Source organism: Mixophyes fleayi, chromosome 3 (assembly GCF_038048845.1).
Source record: "Mixophyes fleayi isolate aMixFle1 chromosome 3, aMixFle1.hap1, whole genome shotgun sequence".
In the NCBI taxonomy this organism is placed as follows: domain Eukaryota; kingdom Metazoa; phylum Chordata; class Amphibia; order Anura; family Limnodynastidae; genus Mixophyes; species Mixophyes fleayi.
In genome coordinates this window covers 201,664,149-201,687,232 of record NC_134404.1, presented here as the reverse complement: position 1 = coordinate 201,687,232, position 23,084 = coordinate 201,664,149, and the positions used below count along the sequence as shown (strand labels likewise).

The 23,084-nt window shown below is 39.0% G+C and overlaps 1 protein-coding gene across 3 annotated transcripts in view; it reads right to left on the bottom strand.

Annotated features, from left to right (window-relative positions):
• Positions 1-2,625: 2,625 nt before the first annotated feature.
• Positions 2,626-23,084, bottom strand: part of LOC142144323 (heat shock factor protein 2-like) — a 38,746-nt gene continuing 18,287 nt past the window's right edge. Inside the window, exons 6-13 of one of the 3 annotated variants that reach the window (XM_075203000.1) lie at positions 18,999-19,062; positions 18,441-18,490; positions 16,944-17,016; positions 11,690-11,814; positions 10,226-10,360; positions 7,677-7,746; positions 6,846-6,924; positions 2,626-3,165 (exon numbers count right to left, since the gene is read on the bottom strand). In XM_075203000.1, coding sequence (XP_075059101.1) covers positions 2,825-3,165; positions 6,846-6,924; positions 7,677-7,746; positions 10,226-10,360; positions 11,690-11,814; positions 16,944-17,016; positions 18,441-18,490; positions 18,999-19,062 — 937 coding nt within the window. In that variant the 3' untranslated portion in view covers positions 2,626-2,824. Of the gene's footprint in view, positions 3,166-6,844; positions 6,925-7,346; positions 7,423-7,676; positions 7,747-10,225; positions 10,361-11,689; positions 11,815-16,943; positions 17,017-18,440; positions 18,491-18,998; positions 19,063-23,084 lie in introns of those variants that run through there. The other 2 variants (XM_075203001.1, XM_075203002.1) reach the window with 2 other exon arrangements.

Here is a 23,084-nt window from a genome sequence, read left to right as displayed (position 1 = left end):
GTGGAAAGGCAAGTCTTTCAAGGTCAGAACCTGCTTGTTCTAATTGAGTTTCCTTTTTCTGGGAAAAAAAAAAAAGTCCACCCCAGCAAATGTTTTCTATGGTTAAGTATACACTGGGCCGATGATTGTATAAAAAACCTATAATGAGCCGACATACGACCGCTCTGGCAGATATCATGTGAGTGTGTATTTTTACACAATGATCAAAAGTCGTCCCAAAGTTCTGATCCTCGTTTCATTTGGTTGGTTGTACTATTTGATATTATTGTTCCAATTGCCTTACGATCCTGCAGTGTGTATGCACTCACACGACTGTCTGCAAATAGTGGATCTCGGTATGACAGGTCTCATTATAATAGCGGATCTCAGTGTGACAGGTCTCATTACTATCACAGATCTAGGCTACGGCTTCCTATAAGATAAAATTCTGCCAGGTACGCTATGTCGAGTTGTTTTAGCCCAAGTCAAGAAATACAAGAGATCTCTTAACATTGTGATTTAGATCCCTTACGTTTAATAAAAGCAGATATAAACATATATTGTTGGCTTTTTAGCAGGGAACTCCCCTACATATTGAGTTACCTGTGAACATCCATTAAGAACCTCCAGTTACATAGTATGCTAATGAAACCAACACTAAAAAAAAATAGCAGTCCTAATAAATGTGTAACCTATGGAGAATTCCAAACACTTTCACAAAAGTCTAATGGTCTGCCTGACCCATGCCCTGAGGCCTATTGTCAACCCAATCATCTGCTGCATGGTGTGAGTCAAATAAATGGGTTCTACCACTTGTAGCAGTGCTGGGAACACAGAGTAAGATCGCAGAGGCTCCTTTTTACTTGGGGTACTGGGTACAGCTTATTTGGCCTTCTATGGCGAAATCAGGAAACACAGCAACTGAATAATTTTCAAATTTTCTGCCTTTTTATGTATATGAAATGCAGGACCTTGGCTATAAAACTACATGGAGGGGCACCAGGTTGAGAAACTTGTGGCGGTAGATGAGCTCCCTCAACTGCAAATTGTGGGATGGAAGTGACTTTGTCAAACATTTGGGAAAGCCAAGTTTCTTGGAAGACCTCTGGGTTGTTGCCCTCCGCTCTCCCTAGCAGACCAACAAAACGCAGATTATGTCTTTCAAGTCTTTACTCAAGATCAGACATTTTAGGTTTACATAAATTTGCATGTGAGGTTAAGTTAGATATTTTCCCATTGATAGGGGGTTTTAGCATCCTCGGAGATGGAAATTCTATGTTCGACCTCTCATGCATTTTTTTGAAATCTTGTCGGATTGAAGAGATCAGACTGTACTTCTCCAATTCGACTCTTTTTTCTGAGTCAATAATTGCCTGGAGAACTTGCGGTAGGGAAGAAGTAGCCGCTGTATATGCAGTGTCAGGGTTGACAAGCAAGGAGTGTTGTCACGAGGAACCAGAAGTTTCAGTAATTGTATTTGCAGCTGATGTGCGACAATATTTTTCCAGCTTAGCTGCAACAGACTGACTTGTTTTTCACATTGTGGCATGATGTACACTAACAGGGAGATTTAGGGCAGCACGTTTTAGCTGAAGGCCCATCGGCCAAGTTTCTGTTACCACCCGAGAAATAACAAATAGTCCCAATAGATAAAATCCCACATTGAACAACACCCCCATATCAGCTGCATCACTTAGAATTTTTAATGGGTGCAACAATATGTGGGGTGCAGAATGGTAGACAATTGTAACAGCACCACAATTTGAATGAGTTATAGGTGAAGGAACCGCCTCTGTCAGATTATGGAGCACAAACTTCACCATAAACCAAGGTTTACAATACCTTAAAGCTTAGTGGCAATGTTGGGGACAGCCTGCTGCGACACATTAGGGTTTCGAGGAGAGGTGCGAATGTGCGTTATATTACTCTGCACCGAGAGATAGACACAGAGTGATTATACTCACTGCGAGTCCATTGGTGGAACCTGGCCAGGAGTTGAAGCTGTACCTTGCAGGAGTCTCAAGCTGGCCGTTTGCGGGCGGCAGAGCAGAATGCTCTCTTACCTTCCACACGAGTTAGAGATCCTACAGGAGGGTCCAAACTTTAGTGTGGAACCATTACCTATACACTGTGGAGAATGGATACCACCACTGTGTATAAGATGCACTTTAATTTACATAAAAGACCAACAAACACAACTGTGCAAATCAAATTATAAACTCTTGGTTATAGATATGATGGCCAGAAATCAATATTTGACAGCAACAAAGCTGAACAACATGGATTGCCCAGTCAATAATGCTAACACAGCAGTGAAAAACAAAATTATTAACTACACCAAAAGATAAACAGCCCAGTGTTTCCTTCTATTTTGCAACAAATAGGCTATTCATGCTTGTTGCAAATCTAAAAAAAAAAAAAAAAGGGCATATTCTAATTAATCAATTAAAATAAGTCAATACATAACAGACACTCTGGCTCTGTGTAATTATTTTTAAATATTCACAAGTAAATTGGTAAAATATATTTGTAGCTAAAAAGCTTAACCTAAGTCCTTTTCCTTTGTACCAATTATGTAAAGGGCAACATGTTTCCATAGTGAGGATATTAGCAATTAAAAAAATAAAATGTAACCATAAAACAATGTAATGTTGTATACATTTATGTGAATGTATAGAGAATATAACAGTCATTTAAAAGCAATGTAACACGTCTAAAACGAGCACACCAAAAAGTTTAAAAATTACTACTACTAGATACAACTGAAAGACTAGCACAGTACCTACAATGGATGCATTATCATTTGATGTCCTATATCTGTACAGTAACATTTGTAAAATATATGCTAAGAATCATATTCTTTCTTGGCTGAATAACTTGTTGTAGCATTAGGCCACTGTCCATGATGATGACTTTGGGAACGCTGTCTTTCAATTCCAATTACATGAGTCTTTGCTGCTTCCAGAGAATGTGGACGGGAAGATCTTTGGGAACTTTGTGTGTTCATCATGTAGTTAACTAAAGAGGACAGCACTGTTGATATTTCAGAAAGTTTCTGAAAAGACTGTTGTTCCACAGCTAGAACCTTCTCAGTCAGACTAGTATTGTCCTGATGCATTTTTTTGAGCATTTGTCCCATCTTTAAACATGAGCCTCTGCATGTTTTAAATGTCTTCTTTGGATAGCCTTTGAATAGAAAAATAATATATATATATTGAATATTGAACTATATACCAAGTAGTTGACCAACATAAACTAAAACCTATTTGCATTTTGCTTGAAAATAAGAACAGGATTAGGCTTGGTACATGTGAGGATGCAGTTTGGCACCATCATTGTTATTTTTTAAACTGCATTTTGTTCTATTTTTTAAGTGCTACTGCCAAAAGGATTTTTAATACATAATGATTAACTAAGAAAAATACTCATAGTGGATAATGTATTAAGTGGCGAGTTTTCCAGCAGGTTTGAAAAGTGGAGATGTTGCCTGTAGCAACCAGATTCTAGCTATCATTTTGTAGAATGTACTAAATAAATGATAGCTAGAATCTATCTATCGCTAGTTTTTCAAACCCACCGTAAAACTCTCAGCTTGATACATTTACCACAAGGAGTGTATATGTGCAGAGCCATCTTGACTTAAATCTGGAATGTAAGCTTGGTACCCGAGATGGCTAAACACCCCGTTTCCCATCAACTGTGGTGTCCCTACTCGCCCTTTATATACCGCCTAAAAAGGTGTGCATTAGTATAATCTGGCTAATGGCTCATGACTACCGCTATTTAGCATGAATGGAGGCAAACCACAAACTGGGATGTAGGATCTCTCCTAGGCTTTCTTCCACCTATCTTAGCAAGTTCTCGACCAACTAGATCTCCAGGCCCTTGTCTTGAATCCAACTGGTGTTCTCTACACACCCAGGAGGCTTTAATTGAATATGACTCAGAAGAGGGTCTACCAGATGATTTATTGTCCGAGTGGTGTTGACATTTTGTATTGGTCTCTTTTTTATTGCATCACTTTAGTGATTTGTCTTGGGACAAATGTTGCTCCTGCTAATGTGGCCCTATTCTATGCACAAAGGGCTCGCCAAATGACGTTGCTGAAGAACAATGGGCCCACCTGCTTTGTTATATTAACAAAGGTGCTTTTCTCTTTTCCATGGCAAGATTGATGCATTATATATGCCATTTTTAAGTACACATAGCTGTGCCTATTTGTGACTGGAGCAATTTAATAATTCTTTACAGTAATTTAAGGCTAAAGTGCAGATATGTCTACAAATAAGTTTTGCTATTATAAAACATTGTATGTATAAAACATGTACTTTAACTTTATGAATGAATCCATCTATCTATCCATCTATTATTTTGCAGCTCAGGCATTCAAAAGATAAGTGAATGTTTGCACATACCTAGATGATGTTGTAAATAGTTTAGGTTTTGATATATAAGACCACTTGGAAAGTACTATTATTCGATTGATCATCTATTATCTTTTATTTCCAATGTCATGCATCGTATACTGGCCCTCCACTTTTAATCACCCGATTGCAGGCCAGGACCTGAATATGGTTACGGACCCAGTCCTTGACAGGTCTCATCTGAATTCAGACAGACTGACAGGGAAATAGAAGTTTAAAGATTTACCTCAATTGGCCAAAGTGATCCACATATAGAGGGAACATAATGGGAATGCGAAAGGTTACTCCATTTTTCAAATACACAAGTTTTATGCCTGGATTAATTAAATTTTTGCCAATATCAACTTTATTTCCCATTTAGCATACTATGAGGGGAAATCAATTGACCGCAAGTTTTTTTTTTTCCCCCCCCGCAGCGTAAAAAAAAAAAATAAAATAAAAATTCTACGCAGGGTTTTTAACTGCTATAGCAACCGTTTTTAGTCAACGCAGCGTTAAAACTTATGCAATTCAATTGAAAAAGAGGTAACACTGCCCCCGCGCGTTAATCATTGGTGTTTGCGAGTTTTTAGGAGAGTGTCTAACGCGGTCATGTATAACAAAAAAAAAAAAGGTTGGCATACATTACATTGCATTACACAACCATTCTATTTGATAATATCTACATTACAGTACTTTTTATAACATACTTTATTTCACTATTTTTTAATATAGAATCATATACACCATGTCAAAACACATCAGTACATACATATTTGTACAAAAAAAAAACATACATAAATATATTTAGTTTTTTTTCATTATATTTTTTTAACAATAAAATCAACTTTTACATGTTATGCATTACCGATAAAACTATGTTTATCTCTTCTTTTTCCATTATTTCAAATAGTTTTCTTAGGGTTTTTATTTTTAGCACACCCCAAGGAGGTGCGAGATAAAACGGCATATTGGCCTAACACGCCGCGTTAAAAAAAATTTGAATAGCTTTTAACGTGGCGGGCTCTCACCCACCCACCCTATACTTTCAATAGACCTTCTGCTGGAGTGCGAGAGGACTGTTTCATGAAAAAAAAAGGGAACTTTAAAAATGAAATTGAATCGCGGGTAAAGTTAACCCGCATGAAAATGATAAAAAACAGCGTTAAAATGAATTAACACGGTGTTAAAAAATATCTTGCGGTCAACTGAATTCCCCCCTATAAGCTTGTTCCAAAATTTGTCAGATCATGATTTATTGCTAACAAAAATGTAAACATTTCTAGCCTCCCATCTTGGGGACAGACCATGGTCAACTCAGTTTTCTGAAATAGATCTCCAAATTAGAATAAAATTTTTAAATCAAACCAGAATCTACAACAAAAACAATGGTGTGTGTACGATTCTGCACAAACATCAAAATAGCAGACGGGGTGGGTGTGCTGACATTTAATTGTGTTTACACTAATCTTGGTATAACTATTTAGCCTTATGGTCAAGCCACCAATTAAATATAGAAACTTTGGTGATCAAGGTAAAAAATGTAAATCCATTACATGTGGATTTGAATTTTGTAATTTAAATGAATCACAACCATAAGCCAACATATCCATCTCTAGTTTAAAAAAAAAACCAAAACCATGAAGCATAGCTAGTTAGCACCAATAACCGTTCATTATAATTTGTTGCAAGCAATTAATGCATAACAAACCTAAATGCTGGTTGCCCAACTCAAAAATAAATGATATATAACTAAGGAAACAGTAGTCGTCACACAAAGGAAACCCAAGAGATTCAACAGTGTCTGGGAACCCTGGTTTTGGAGACATTACTCATATACACAGACTACCTTTATCCTTAGTGGCTCATGTAGAGTTGGAGTATGTGTGTTTTATGTAAAATACGCATTGCTGTACTGCACATAAAGTCTTGCACTTCTTTCCATATGCAGATTCTGTTGCATCTTGCGCTTATGACTCAATAACTTAGAGAGGCGGAACGTGTTTTGTATTTGCGTCTGTATTTAACATGAATAAATGCAACTTTCTTATTTATTAATAACACCATCCAGTCACTATTCTGTTTTATGTATATGACAATTCATTACAGTATTCAATTGTGTACAAATTGAGTAATGAGACATAGGCATTTTCTACGAACCCTCAAGAACTGTATGCAACACTGTTGAGAACTGTATGTAACAAGTGAATTGGACAGAAAGTGTGCAATGCTGTCACTGACTTACTTTCTATTGTATATTACAGAGTTCCGTGGTACTCACAGTGATCATGCAACCAGTAACAAGCCAATGCCAGTTTGATTGCAGACTAGACTAACGTTACTACCACATTGTGACTTTAAAATGTCACAATGTGGTAGAGTCATATCCCTTAGGACTGGGATAAGAACAATGAAAATATTTATTTTGAAACCACTTTTGTTAGTCTATATTATATGCATTACCAGAGTCAAAGCAATTCTTGCATTCATCTTCATTCTCTGAACCACCAATCCATTGTGTTCCATTCTGTGCTTTACTTGGCTAGACACAAAAAAAAAAAAAAGACATTAAAAAATAAACAGTGTCAAAATTTTCCTTGATTTATACAAGTATTTTTATCTTGCATATACTTTGTAAGCTGTTCTCAGATATTCTGGTTTTACTTTAGCTGGTCTTGCGTTTAATACACAACTGAAGAATATTTCACTATGTTAAATACATGACTGTACAAATGAGTAATAACTAAAACATTGTTCTAAATGAATTATTTCCATCAAGACTCAAAGCCAATAGAATGGCCAAAACAATACTAACAGGAAACAAGTTCTGATATTCTACACGAGTGGCACTGAATGTACTTAGGTCTCAACATGTCATCCTTTTAAGTAGTGCACCAAGCAGTTATATTTATAGCATACTAGCCAAGAGCTGCGTTATTTTTCAAAAAATAAACTACATCTTACTTCATCTTCTGGTTAGCACCCAACCCTCAGATAACATTTGCTCATGCATGGCAGTTTTTTTTCTTAAACTTCTATCCTGAGACAAAACAACAAATGGTTCTAATTAGTAATACTAATCCAAAACAATGTTTACCTACGAAGAGTGAGGAATGTTGAGAGGCACGCCTGCTGAGATCATATTCTTTGGAGGACTTTAACGTAACATTTTCCCCAAACTGCTTTCTAGGTAATCTATCCTCTTAATTGCTGAACAGAATTAGAAAGTTTGTTGCAACAGTATGATCCCAGGAAATTAAGAAAGTGTGTAATTTTTTCTGTTCTAAAACTTACCAAAGCATATCTCTCTGTATTGCTTTTTATTCTCTTGTGAGGTACTTGTTTTCTGCGGTGTGTCATTGAGCTAAATAAAAAGAATCGGTTATTTTAGCCACACATCTGTTGCCATTTACAGACATGTAAATAGTTATTAGTCCATGAAAAATTAACACAGATGTAGTAATCAAAGTGCAAACCATTTTTAAAAACACATTATGCTTTACAGCTATTTGTCTGAAGTGCTTAAAAATTGGGAGAAACACTAATTAAACAAGACTGGGTATCGAAAACTGGAAATAAGAACACCCCACTCGCTAGTTTACAATGTATTATAAAACAGGCATTTGATACAAGAGGTCAAGTGCCACATATTGCATAATGTTGCCAGATTGCAATGGGAAAAGTGCTTAGTGGGGTAATATGACCCAGTCACAAAGCAATGCCGATTTGGGGGTCAAAGAGCCATGCGAGTATAGAAGGTGAATTAATATAAGCAATGATTGGATTATATAGAGAGATGTGAAGCAGGTAGAAAAGCATAGGGAGGTTAATAAGATTGTTTGAGAATTTGATAAACTAAAGAGGCGGGTTCAGGGAACAAGTTAAGGTTTTGAGGGTAGGGGAAAGGCTTGTTGTATGCGGGATTTGTAATCTAGAATGAAAGCAGAGTGGATGGATCAAGTTGGGAAATATTTTGATACAGGATAAGAGATGTAGGTTGGTGCAGTTTTGTTCATAACTTTGTATGTTAAAAGTATTATATCTTGAGTTATGTAAAATACAGGCATCTAATGTGGACCAGTACAATGTTTTTTTCCAGTTTCTTGTGTGAGATGATATGTATCTATTCTGAGAAGTATGCAACAGAATTTGGATACAAATTGGATGGGGGATCAAAGTATAGTTCTGAGTCATGGATGACACCCAACTCAAGGAGTAGAGTTTATTATCCTGTTGTCAACAGGAATAGAGATGTCAGTTATGTAGTTTTTGATGACTGATATTATGAACGAGTTTGATGTGGCAAGATGACATTCATGATGAAATGGCAGAGAGACATTTAGTAATTCGGGCAATACAGATTGGAGAGGATAGATAAATGCATCATATGCATGAAGGTGATCATGAAATTGAAAAGGAACTTATTAGTGTTATAAGAGAATTGGTAAAGATAAAGGCTAAGCACAGGGCCTAAGATCTAAATTTGTTATACTCAAACTAATAAAGGAAGTGGAATCTGAGAAAAACACTGAAGGAGCAGTCTGATAAGTAGAATGAACAACTGATTTGTGAGGGTATCGGGTCCAGTAGAAAGGTAATAGAATGGGAGGAGAAGATAGAAGATGCTTCTTCTTTATTTGTGTGATTCAGTGAACTGAGCAGGTTGCTGCTCGAGGAAGACCGTAACATTTCATGTCTGATCTTGTCCTTGAAGTAGGAAGCAAGTGTGGGAGGGCTGAGAAGAGTTATTATATCTTTTTGGCAATGTTCATAACATTTTGGTGGGAGAGGTAAATAACAGTATATAGGAGGATGTCATTTTACTTTGGGACAGTCTTTGAGGGCAGCGTGTTTAAGAGAATGTAGAAATTGAGGAGCCAAGTTGAAAACTGTCTGCAGGTATGAGGAGGCTTGGTAGAGTTAGAGTACATATAGGTTACAGCTGTAGATGAGAACTTGCAGGAGATCGGGTAATTGTCTTGAGAAGTAAAGTAGAATTAAATGCAATCATAAACTTAATATTATTATTCAAACTTTGAACAAAGTCTGAAGAAAACAAGATCAAGGCAGCGGCCATCACAGTGAGAAGAGAAGTCAGTCCACTGGGTGAGGCAGATAAAATAGGTTAGAGAGAATAGTTTGGAGGCAGAAGGAGAATAAGGATAACCAATTAGGATTCTGAAATCACCCAAGATGATGGTGGTGATAACAAATAATGTAGCCAGGTAGAGAAATATTAATGGAATTGTGGGGTGAGCCAGGGGAATGATAGATTATAGCAACACGCAGAAAGTAGGAGTTCAAAATGCAGATTTTATGGAGAGGGAAAAAGAGAGAAAAGATGATTACGAGACTTATAATGGTCCTATTTTGTGGCAACTGATTGAGGATAATACAGTTAAGAAGATAATGATTGTTAGAGGGGAATGGAATAGTGTTCACGCGTGTGTGTGGTTTTGGGTGATGCATGGTGGGGGCAAATAATTTTAAAAATCTTAAGATAATACCATGTAAGGATAGATAGAAAGTTTGGTAAATATTGTGAAATTTTATATGGGTTAGCAAATAAAACAATAGAAAGAGAAAGAAACAAACGGCAAGTTACATTGTCCAGGGCAGTGAGATAAGAAGTGCAGTTACTGGATTTTTGGATGATGCAATTGAAGATATTTGCTGGTGTCCACATATGTTGTTCAGTTTAATTTTTTAAACTGTGTTTATGATTTAAATCACTTTGCTAGTAAATATTAACATATATTCACTTCGAAATGGTCTATAAACTTTAATAGGGCACTCATTGTGTGAACGGAAGGTAATTACAAATGTCAGATCTCATTACTTACTTTTTATGTATCTTTGCAAACGAATGGTTTTGAGTAGAAGCATAATCCTCATTAACCATTGCCTCACTCTGACTTGAGTGTACATCTGAGTGATCATCGGAGTCATCCGTCTGATATTTCTCATACTCCTGAGATCTATGATTGCAGAGAAAACAAAATAGTTTGTTAGGTTTTGTTGTGTGTTTTAGCTCAGTATCAAAACAACAAACATACAATTCAGCAAACATACAATAAAAGCAGCTGCAATTTCATATATTTCAATCGTTTTAAACAGACTTTCAATTTTATTTGTATTTTGCACTTCAGTATAGGTTAGTATCCTGCAAACAAATTTAGAAATTAGTGTCAATATTTATCTTTGTAATAATTTGTAAGTAGTAAATACTGAGGACTAAGAGGAATATATTTATATACACATCTTCCAAACTCTATTTTTATATGAGATTGTGGCAGACAGAGAGCACTATGGCTATTTTTTTTTTAATACATGGTGGAGAATTACACTGAAGACTTAGAGAATTAACAAGATAAATTCACCTCTATCAAGGTGAGCACTTGGATTACTTTAAAAATGTATTTGTATATCTCAAAGTGCACAATATTGTGTTCTCTTTTTACACAGAGGGGGAATTTCCATTGACTTATACAAAGATTCGATGCAGTGTTTAAATCGCATTACTCTGTGTGATTTGAATCATTAAAAGTTTTGTTTCACCTGTTTCAGGTAGCGTAGTCACTTATATTTTTAAATATAGTTTTCACAGTGTACACTACATATTATATTTTAGTTTTCTCCTTTATGGTGGCTCACTGTTAGATTGTGAAAAGTGCTGTCCGGTTTAAAGGTTTTATTGTCACCACTTACAGACAAGTCAGAAGTCTATACTGTTGCTGAAACAGTGCTATATTACAGTAAACACTATATTTTCCTCTCTCCCAAGGGTTCTACTTGTGCTGGAGGTTGTGTTTTTAAAATGCTTTTGTCAAAGATTGTTTTATATTTGGCCTCCTTGAGAGCATTCCTTCCCTCCATATCTCGAGGGTTTTGCCGTGTACCCATTGGTCATGTATGTACATTGGTCATGTATGTGGTCCCTATGGCTGAAGAAGAAAAATGGACATTTCCAATAAATACTTTCCTTTGAAACTAAAGGGACACAGACCAGGCCTAGTATCACAGGACCTTTTTCAGTTGTCCCTAACATCACTATTAGTTTGTCCCCATCTGGATGCTGTAAGAAAACGGACCTGGTCTATCTTTAAAAATGGGTAACACATTACAAAGAACAAGGTTTTCTAAATAACCTGTGTCCTATTGGGTGTAGCTACAACTCATTTTTCATGTCTGTCAAATTCGGCCAGGAGAAAAGGACAGAAATTTAAGCAAAAGATAACAAGGGTACAATAAAAGAATGAAAATCTGAAATTATGTATAGGTAAATTAAGCAAAAGTGATCCTCTTACAAAGAAATGCTCAAGAAACTGTCATTGGGCTCCTCTGCAGAGCTGTCCAGATCTTCTTTCATAGCTCTTTTGGTGCCTCTGCTGGACTTCCTGTCATTGGGGCATGGTAATCTGCTGTCAAATGCCTATACATTGAACATGACATACAATAAATGTATAAAATAACAAAAGGTAACAAGATAACAAAATTATGTATAAAAACATATGATTTTTCTCAGCTTCCTGTTACATACTGGCCTCTGTCTTTCTTTGCCTTGTTTCCACAGTTTTTATAATATCTTCCCCTAATGTCGATAAGCAGTAATTACAGATGAGCCAAAGTTCAATACTTTTCTTTGTATTTGCTCAGTCCTTTGTAGAATCTAATTATTCAATGTTTGCAATTGTGTTCCCCATGTGGCCAACCAAAGAAGTTCATGGGTTAATTAAACCCCTCAATCTCACGTTACCTTTGCCTGTGAAACAGGCAATGTTGCGGAGCAAAAATGCATAAAATTTTCTTGTGGATTTCTCTGTCACGGGCTATCCTTCCTGACTTTGCTTGACATCCACCTGCCCTGACCTCAGCTTATTGTTGACTACCCACCCTTCTTGCCTATGACCTTGGCTGTCTTGTGATTTGATACTTTGCTTGTGTGTTAATCAGAAATCGCATAGTTAGCCTACTTTAGGGGCCCTGTCCGACGGTCTTCTTGTAACAATACAAGTGCAAGTCGTTTTGCAAAGTCTGCTGGTGAAAATCAGGTGGGCCATTAAGACTCAATGTCCCATTAGGGTTCATTTCTTAACACAGATCCTTAGACTGTAATAACATACACTGAGATATGGTCACTGTCGCCATGAACATAAATTAGCAGAGTAGTACATTAAAATTTATGCATTAAAAACAACAAAAACAAAACCTATTTTTGACCTGGGTGGCACCCTAAAGGCTTCAACTAGCACATTACAAAATAATGTTTTTCAACATGCATTTACAGAAAATGCAATGAATGCAAAACATACAGTCACTTAAAATATCAAAAAATACTGCCAGAATAAAAGAATTTCCCCAAAGCATAATGATTTTTTTTATTTTTTTTAATACTGCTAGAATGCCGCTCCACAGTTCTGATAATGCATACAGAGGCCAACAGCATAGAAAGGCTATTGTCTTCTGTATACACAGGTAGTGAATGAGAAGATCGACTAGAGGTGAGGGGTTAAAAATGCCTTTTGTTAGAGGACATGATTCAACGTATTCATTTCTGCACTGAGGTATAGCTGAAAAACATTTTACAATATTTGCTTTTTTCTATAACACTAAGGTTCCATATGCACCGACATCAAGTGCTGCACCTAACTTTTGTTTTGAACACAAGTGCATGTATGCACATGTCAAAATAAAATCCATTTTATTCTGTCTCCGTACCCACACCAGCCCAGATATAGGCTTGTATAAGTTGGGGCACAACAAGTTCCTCTGCACACCAGAAAGAACTGTAATCCAATGAAAAAATTGAGAAGAGATAGGACCACTAATTAGTAGAGACTATTGAACGCACCTTATGCTAAAATCAAAGGCAATCACCATTATGTCTTAATTTTGTAGGCTACTGCTGTATAAGGCTAGTTACACACTGGCCCAATGATTGCACAAAATACCTCCAGCAGACATTCGACCGTTTTGTCAGATATTGTGCAAGTGTGTATAGTGACATGATGATCTAAAGTTGTCCCAAAGTGCCGATTATCATTTCATTTGGTTGGGCATACTGTTTAATATTTTCCGACCGATCTTGGAGTTTGTATGCACTCATGCTCACGGTCTCCATAGAGTTTAGAGTTGGGCTCTTTTCAACCGATAATAGCAATGAATGGCCCGGTGAATAAATGAAGAGAGTGCTGTAGAAGGAATAATTAATTTGTTAGTTCTGAGACAGAATGTTTCTTTTGAGAGTCACAGAAGCTACCGAAATTCGCTAGCACATGTCAATAGCTATAACAAGGCAGTTTTAATCAGTGTGACAATGTGACAAGAATGAATGAATGAATATTGTGCTGTCATTCTCTGAAGACTAGAGGACCAGATAGATGACGGACCAGATGAAGAGCACAGATCTGAAGGTAAATCACATCAGTGTGTATAGATGAATCGCCAGACTGATTGGAACTTCAGTTGTAGGTACAATCGTTTGAGGAAACACGTCAGTCGGAAAATTCTTCAGTGTGTACCTAGCCTAAGACTTTCAACTCTAAACTGACCAGTAGTCTGGTATCAGACACCTGGATATTATCCATTTTTTTTTTACTTCAATTAAGGCAAATTTAAGCTTCCTTATAAAACAGCGGGATTATTTGCTATAGTTGCATAGCCTTGTCTGATAGAATATACCTTTTTATAGAAGCTTTAATTTACCACCACTACAGTCACCGCTTTATCCAGGGGATAATTAATTAATCTTAATTCTGTTACCAATGAAAGTAGGGCACACAATTCTTGCAAGAATATATTGAAATAGCCCTCACAATTTCCTATGATGGACTAAAGATCATGAATGTAAAGGAGCAGGGCTGCTCCTGTCCCTGCTACACTTCAGACATTTGTGGATGGTGTGGCCACACCGCACAGTGATATTATGCAAGCAGGTGCACCGTGTGTGCTGGAATATAATGCATACATGAGTGCACAGGATTCTAGGAATGCTAGACTAGGCTTCATAAGCCAAGGCCTGGGGCTCCACGCATTTACGGATCTTAACCCCCAGAACACCAGCATGAATCTAGTCATATTCTGATTTCCAGACTTCTAGAGACTAAACCATGTTTAATAAAATTATTCAGTCACCCACAGACATGACACTCTGCTCAGATACAATCGCCAGAGACTTTGGTTCATTAAAAGTACCCTTAATATCTTTCCATAAAACAAACAAAATTATTCAGAACAGACAGCACTGGCCTCAATTTTCCCCACAAGGAAATTGGAAAACAATTTATTGTATAGATGATTTCTATTGACGGCAAAATGCAGATGGTGTCTATTATGGGATTTGCAATAACTGTATTAGCATACTGACTTTTCTATTGTATGATGCCCATTAGTTATGAATTGGTGTTTCTGTGGGTTTTAAAAATAGTTATATTTCAGCATGGAATGTATTCCACTTTCCATAGGATGTGACATGGTAACTAGTTTTGACTCTTTTCACCAGGAGTGAAAACCACATTAGGGCTAGTGGGTGAAATGGTCCCAATGATTTTTGCAAGTATGCAGTTGTTGGGAAGCACAGAATACTGTGAACTGTAGTAAAACATGATTTTTAGACACCCCTTTGCTCAGAACTAAACCCTGATGCCAACAATGTATATGTTGAGTCCCTTGTGTTGAGCCTTCCTGTTTGTAAAATGAAAGGTCTGTTCTCGTGACTAACCAGGGAAGAAATTAACAGCACATGTTCCTTGTCCCATTGATCCAGTTAAATCTTGAGCCGATAAGATTGTGTAGTCCGAGTCAACCTACTTCCTCTCCCAGATTGGACACCCTGGCACATCAACTCATAGGATTGGTATAATATTTTAAGAGCTTATTTGACTATATGGCAGTGGCAAAAACTGCAGTTGGCTCTATATAAGCAATGTGTACATCATAATCACCTTTTATTCATATAGCAACACCAATTCTGCAGCGCGGTACAGAGAATATTTGTCATTCACATCAGTACCTGCCCCATTGGAGCGTACAGTCTAAAATCCCTAACACACACACACACACACACACAAGGCCCTGGCTGGGAATTGAACTCATAACTCCAGCGTTGTACGACAAAAATGCTTAAAACACCCTGCTCTATTCCTGCAAGACATCTACACCTGCTAACACTCATCCATCACCCACCTGTCCTGTGCTGTACCCATCATTGAGTCAATATTCTGCCCGCAACCGAACAGCTTTGATTCAAAGTAAGTAGTCAGGAGAAACCAGCCATATTCAGCAAAAAGGTACTGCACTACTTAAACTCCATTTAGAAGCAAGCAGTGGCTGGCAAAGAAGCCTGGTGGTTTGACTATTGTGAGCGGTTGGGAGAGTCGGTGAGTGACTAGAAGCAAAGTTGTACCAGTAAGAGTGGTCAGTATCAGTAGCGGAAAATTACTGATCAAGACACATTTGTAAAATCAATCTCTGACAAAGTGGCAAAGTAAGCCCCATTCTGTCACACTACTTATGACAGAAGTCCTGTCATGATTTTACAGCTTTACATGACACCAGTGGGAGACAGCCCTCTGACAGCATTGACACTTACTCTATCTGAATTGCTGCTATTTTTAAGATACTAAGAGAGTACGAATAAGAAATTGGATAACTGTTAAAACCTCCCACATTTCACATGTTGTAGGTGGATAGCAGTACTATATCAGCATGAATAGTGCCAATTCACTGAATTATTACATGAAAAGTATTCGCACAGATAGCCAGCTGTAAGTATGCAAAATAGTCAAATTAACAACTGACAGATGAGCCGCTTTGAATCCAAGTCTCTCATAGAATACAGTGGAAAGGGGAAATAAAAGCAGGACATATGAACCAGGCACTTTAAATATAAACTTGTACCTGCGGGACACATGTGCAGAGGTCTGTAAGGGAGGGGGGGGGTTGGAGAAACATGTTGACAGGTCGTAGTTTGAGGGGCATGTGGTGGAATCTTAGAGCATGGGGGGGCATTTTGGGATGAGTGACATGCGTGTGCCGAAGAGGTTTTGAAATTAAAGGGAATGTGCGGTCCTTGAAGTATGACGTGTAACGGTTGCCCATCACTGCGCTAGATACACCTCATGGAACTCATCTTCTAAAGTAAGGCAGCAAGATATTTGCTTTCATTTAACAAATTCATATTCAGGGCATAAATAACTGATCAGACCAAACTCCATTTAATATAGGAATGTCCTTTAACTAGTTTTTATTGAAATGTAATTTTTAAACGTAAAAGTCTTAAAAATAAAACAGAAAACTTAACAACAGCGTAGACTGCCTGCAATATAAACAAAAACTAAATCTAACTCATTTTATAACTCAAAAAATTGAGCTGGTGTACACTGCATGTGGGAAATTTATCCTGTTTTTTGCACAGTAATTTTTTATATTTTATTCGTTTCTTTGAATTAAAACCTATTGATAGTTGTAAGCACAGTTGAATATAGTTGTATAATTAAAAATACAATAAAAATATAAATAAAAAACTAAAATCACAGCAATAATAAACCAACTAAGATTTACCTGATTAGAATTTTGAGGGGTTTTGGAAATTGACAGTTGGTTGTAGTTTCCTGTACTGTCAATCATGAGAGGCCTACAACACAATGCAAAACACATTATTTGTGTATTTATTCATTCTATGTATACATATACAAACACAATATATACACACACACACAAACATCTATATATACACTCAGTGGCTACTTTATTAGGTACACATTTCTAATACTAAGAAGACACCCCCCCACTTCCTTTGCCCCCAGAACAACCTGAATTCAATGTGGAAGGTTCTGGAAACATTTGTTGATATGAAAGCATCCCAAAGGTGCTCTACTGGATTGAGAGCTGGTGACTGTGGAGGCCACTGGAGTAAAATGAACTCATTGTCATGTTCGTGGAACCAGCTTGAGATGAGATGTGCTTTGTGACATTGTGTGTGTTATCCAGCTGGAAGTAGCCATTAGAATATGGGTAGACTATGGCCATAAAGGGATGCACATGGTCAACAATACTCAGGTAGACTTTAGAATTTACACTCTGCTCAATTGGCATTAAGGGGCCCAATGTGGGCCAAGAAAACACCCCAACACTATTATTTCACCATCAGCCTGCATGATTGACACAAATCCATGGATCCATCCTGCCTTATGTGGTTTATGCCAAATTCTGACGCTACCATCGGCATGCCGCAGCAAAAATCCAGATTTGTCAGACCAGACAACATTTTGTCCAATCTTCAACAGTATTGGCGAGCCTGTGCCCACAGTAGCCTCGGTTTCTTATTCTTAGCGAACAGGAGTGGTCTTCTGAGGTTGTAGCCCATCCACTTCAAGGTTTGATGTGTTGTGCATTCACAGATGCTCTTCTGCATACCACTGTTGTAATGAATGGTTATTTGAGGTACTGTAGTCTTCCTGTCAGCTGGACAACAAGGCATTTTTTCCCAAAGAACTGCCGCTCACTAGATGCTTTGCCATCATTTTCTGTAAACTCTAGTGACTGTTGTGTATAAAGATCCCAGAAAATAAGTAGTCTGGCACCAACAATCATTCTATGGCCAAAGTCACTTAGATCACATTTATTCCCTATTCTGGTGTTTGGTGTGAACAACAACTGAACCTCTTGGCCATGTTTGCATACTCGTATTCATTGATTGGCTGATAATATTGACATTTGCATAAACCGGCAGGTGTATCAAATAAAGTGGACACTGAGTATATAAAAAATATTCTTTATTGCAACCAGACAGATTCCAGGCTTTCCTTGACAAAACAAACTATTTAAGCTAGATTGGTTGGGATTGGGAGAACAACTTATTGATCAGATGCTTTCATTCTGTGCCACAGTCAAACAAGAACACATAACATGGCACTAACTGCAAGTAATTCACACACACATTAAGCACATTTGAAGGAAAGTGAAAGGCATCTATCATGCGATCAAACCAACATGAATATGTCTAGCCTGTATTGCCTGTAATCCTTTTATCCTCTATTAAATGTAAGCTCCACTTACTGGTTTGTTTGCAAAGATGCCATATGGTCATAAGACTGAGAAGTGGCAACCTAAAAAGAAAACAATTATAGTAATAAGCACTAGTGCTGCAGTTTGCTTAATTTCAAAACGCGAGTGCTACAATCCAGCCTAAGCTCTTCAACAGAATTCTGCAGACCAGCCTCTGTAAAGGGTGGGAGGGATTTTTATATTGACGAGGGGTTGCCCAAAAGTGGAAAACACCCACAAAAGAGTTTGTGTCACTTGTTTTGCAAAACACATCCATTCAATTGCATGGGAAGGAAAAATGTAAAAATAGCCAGTGTGCATATTGGTTCTCCTGAACTTTCTAACAGGCCCAGGACAATCAACCTGACACATCAAGCAAACTGTAAAGCTTTCAGAAAGAAAAAAAAGCCTCCATTATGATGAGAAAAGAAAAGTTTGGGACTTTTTCATGCAAATGTCTACTACAAGTAGTATAAAAATGTAGGCATTATAATAATTACTTAGTGTACGTAATCAGGCTTCCTGTGGCCTTTCAAGGTGTTCCAAATTTATAAAGTACTTTGTACTCACAGGTTCAAATTGTGCCTGCGTCGGTCGCAACTGTAGGACCTCTTTCCACAAAGCCTCATTTTCCCTGATTAAAACAAGAAAGGGCACATATGACATATTTACTGAGGTAAATGAGCTTTTAAAAGTTGCTCTGCCCTTAAAATTGTCTTTTCACCTAAAGGATACAGTGCCGTCCAAGATTCCAATAGGACGGACCATATATCAGTTTTGTTATAAGCTCATGGGCCAGATCCTATTTAAGGGACGTAATCATGTCCTGTACCCTATGTCCTCTCAGTATTAAGGCTGACAGTGTACTTTTCCAGCCTTATTTAACACATGAGCACATCAAAATAAAAAGCAATCATTTCTAGTATAACTCATACTATACAATTCAAAAATCTTAATACTATGCAGCATGGTCTATTCTACTGCCTGTACAGTAGAGTATATAAAATGTACAAAAATGATTTATGCTTTTTATTTAATAAACTCCCTAATAATAAAAAAATATAACACTATAATAAGTTGTTGCTTACTTATTGCAGCACATGAAAAGAGCACTGAAAACATATACAAACAAAATTCCCATATTGTCATACTTTCATCTAGCATCAGTGTGAATAAGTGACTGCAGATTTTTTAGGGGGGAAGGGGGAGGGATTTAATTGGCTGCGTTTCTGACGAAAAGTAACGCGGCCTGCGCACTATTGGCACTATTACTGTTAATACGGTAATATTTAACGCTGGTTTCTGCTCGTAGCTCAGTGAGCCGCGAGCAGAAAAGAAGATTTTTACTCACCGTAAAATCGATTTCTCTTACTCAATTGGGGGACACTGCGAGACATTGGGGCATAGTAGTGGGTCTAGGAGTTTAGGCACTTACAAAAGTTCTTTGATCTTCATTCTCCTTCCCTACTATGCCCCTCCTCTCCTGTGGATAACTCAGTTTTGACTAACCAAGTGTATGAGGAAGGGGAGCCCTATAGGGCAAAGAATAGAAGTATAGAATTCACACAACAGAACTATTTACAGGACAAGAGAGGGTGCACAGTGTCCCCCAATGAAGAGAAATCGATTTTACGGCGAGTAAAATTCTTCTTTTCTCTTGCCTAACATTGGGTGACACTGCGAGACATTGGGGACATACCAAAGCTGCCCCTATGGGAGGGAATGCTCTGGAACTGCTGCGTGCAATACCTTGCGCCCAAAGCTCGCATCAGAAGATGCAAAGCCCTGCAACCTGTAAAATTTTGCGAATGTATGGACAGATGACCATGTAGCTGCTCTGCCGAAGCTCCATGACGCACCGCCCAAGAAGTGCCAACCGCTCTGGTAGAGTGAGCCCTCAATGATACCGGGACAGGTCTTCTGGCAGAGATGATCGAGCATAAGCCAGTCTAATAATGGAAGTGATCCAACGGGCAAGAGACTGTTTAGAGGCCAGTCAACCTCGTTTATGTGCATCGTAAAGGACAAAAAGATCCTTGGTCTTACGGACAGAGGTCGTGCGGTCAACATAACACCAGAGAGCACGAACCACATACAATATTAACTAGTCATTCTAAGGGACGGTAGAAGAAGACGAGGAAGGCGGAGGAAGGAAAGCCGGGACTACAATTTCCTGATTTAAATGGAACCTTAACACAACCTTCGGAACAAAGGAAGGTTTGGTGCAAAGTACCGTTCTATCTTCATGGAAAACCAGGAAAGTAGAAGTGCAACAGAGTGCCGCTAATTTCGACACTCTACGAGCTGCCGAGATAGCTAAGAGGAAAACAGTCTTCCAAGTGAGATGGCGGAAATCCACCAACTCTAGAGGTTCAAACAAGGTATGGATGAGCGCAATGAGCACCAGGTTGAGGTCCCAAGGCTCCACAGGATGAACGAAGGGTGGTTGCACATGAAGGACCCCCTGCAGGAAGGTCCCTGAACGTCCCTGACGGCCGCCAGCTTCCGCTGATAATAGAGAACGCCGAGACCTGAACCTTAAGGGACCCTAGATGGAGCCCCTTGTCTAGGCTGGCCTGCAGGAAGGCCAGCAGCCTAGGCAGGCTAAACCTGGATGTGTGGAAATTCTGGGCCTCACACCAAAGGATGTATGTCTTCCAGACTCGATGATATATGGAGGAAGACAGTTTCCTGGCCTTGATCAGAGTACCAATAACCTCTTGAGAAAAACCCTTGGCCTTGAGAATTAAGGTCTCAATAGCCACGCCGTCAAAGTTAGCCGATTTAAATTGTGGCAGAGAAGAGGATCTTGAATGAGAAGATCTGGACGCATTGGCAGTCAGAAGGGGGATATGCTGCCAGCTTCAGAATGTCTGAAAACCAAGCCCTGCAAGGCCAATGAGGAGCTACCAGCTCTTTTTTTTTTAACTTCTTTAGTACCCACGACACCATGGGTATCGGTGGAAACAGGTACACTAGCCTTTAGTGCCATGGAACTGTCATGGCATCCGTGAAATGTGCTTGAGGGTCTCGAGACTTTGAGCAGTACTTGATGGTTTAGTCTGGATGCCATGAGATCGATCTCCGGCGGGGACAGAGACCCGCTTGTTGAGAGACCATTCGCCCAGGTGAACCCTCTCTCTGCTGAGGAAGTCGGCCTCCCAATTGTCCATGCCTGGAATGTAAACGGCTAATACTTGGGGTATGTGGCGCTCTGTCCATACCATGATCTTGGCTGTTTCTCGCACTGCCCCTGTACTGCGGGTTCCCCCTTGGCGATTTAGATATGCCACGGCCGTGGCATTGTCTCACTGGATCTGAAGAGGCTTTCCTGCCAGAAAACTCTCAGCTTGTTTCAATGTCTTGTACACCGCTCTGAGTTCCAGGATGTTTATTGAGAGAGTGGCCTTCTGGGGGGACCAGAGGCCCTGAAATTTTAGGGGGTCCTGTTAACCCTCCCCAGCCTAGCAGACTTGCGTCTCTTGTAACTAAGGGTCCATCTGAAGGGTCTGACCCTGGTCCAGATATTGTTTGGATAACCACTACGCTAGGGAAAGACGAGTGGGTTCTGACAGGCGAATGATCTGCCTGTCTAAATGTTTGTAAGATCCCAACAACTCTCGAGGAATCCCCTGTTGAAGAGGGCTAGAGTGTAATTGTGCAAAGGGCACAGCCTCGAACACTGAAACCATCGCACCCAGGAGTTTCACGAAGCTGAGGAGAGACTTGCTTCCGCACCAGTACAGTCCTGGTTTTGCGTGAAAGCGAGGACCTTTTCCTCCGGAAAATAGACTGGGTGACTGTGTTGAACATGAGACCCGGAAAAAGATGATTTGGGTAAATTCAGAATCCACCCATGAGCTTCTAGAAACTGTATCATGGTTTGCATGTGACAAATCAAGAGCGAAGCAGACAGTGCTTTCAGAAGGAGATCATCTAGATAGGGAACTATTGTGATTCCCTCCTTCCGCAGGAGCCCCGCCATGATCTTGGTGAACACTCGAGGAGCGGTTGCTAGGCCGAAAGGTAGGGCCCTGAACTGAAAATGGGAGTTTCCTACTGCAAAGCGGAGAAGGCAATGGTGCCCCCTTCATATAGGAATGTGCAGGTAGGCATCTCTGATGTCTATGGACGCCAGGAACTCTCGCTGTTCTATTCCGGCGATAACAGTCCGAAGAGACTCCATCTTGAATTTTTGAGTTTTTACTTGCGCTTGTTCAAAGACTGCAGATTTAATATTGACGTAATGGTCCGTCCTGCTTTGGTACTAGGAAGAGACTGGAGTAAAGCCCCTGACCTCTTTCCTGTGTTGAAATGGGAACAATAACACTGGCTGCCAGCAAATTCTGGATTGCTTCCTGAAGAGCCTTGCGCCTGAGGGGACAAAGGGGGGTTGCAGTGGTGAAGAATCTTTGTAGTGGAAACTGAACTAGGTCTATGACATAGCCCCTGGACACAATTTTTCGCGCCCAAACGTCCGTGGTGGATGTCTGCCACTGGCGCTGGAAACGAAGAAGGCGTGCCCCCACCACAGATTCTCGTAGGGGAAGATTGTCACGCTGCAGATTTATCACCCAGTCTCAAGGCCTCTCGCCTAATAGCACCCCTGCCTCTGCTATAACTTCTCATGGGGGCAGAGGACTGGCCTCTGGATGG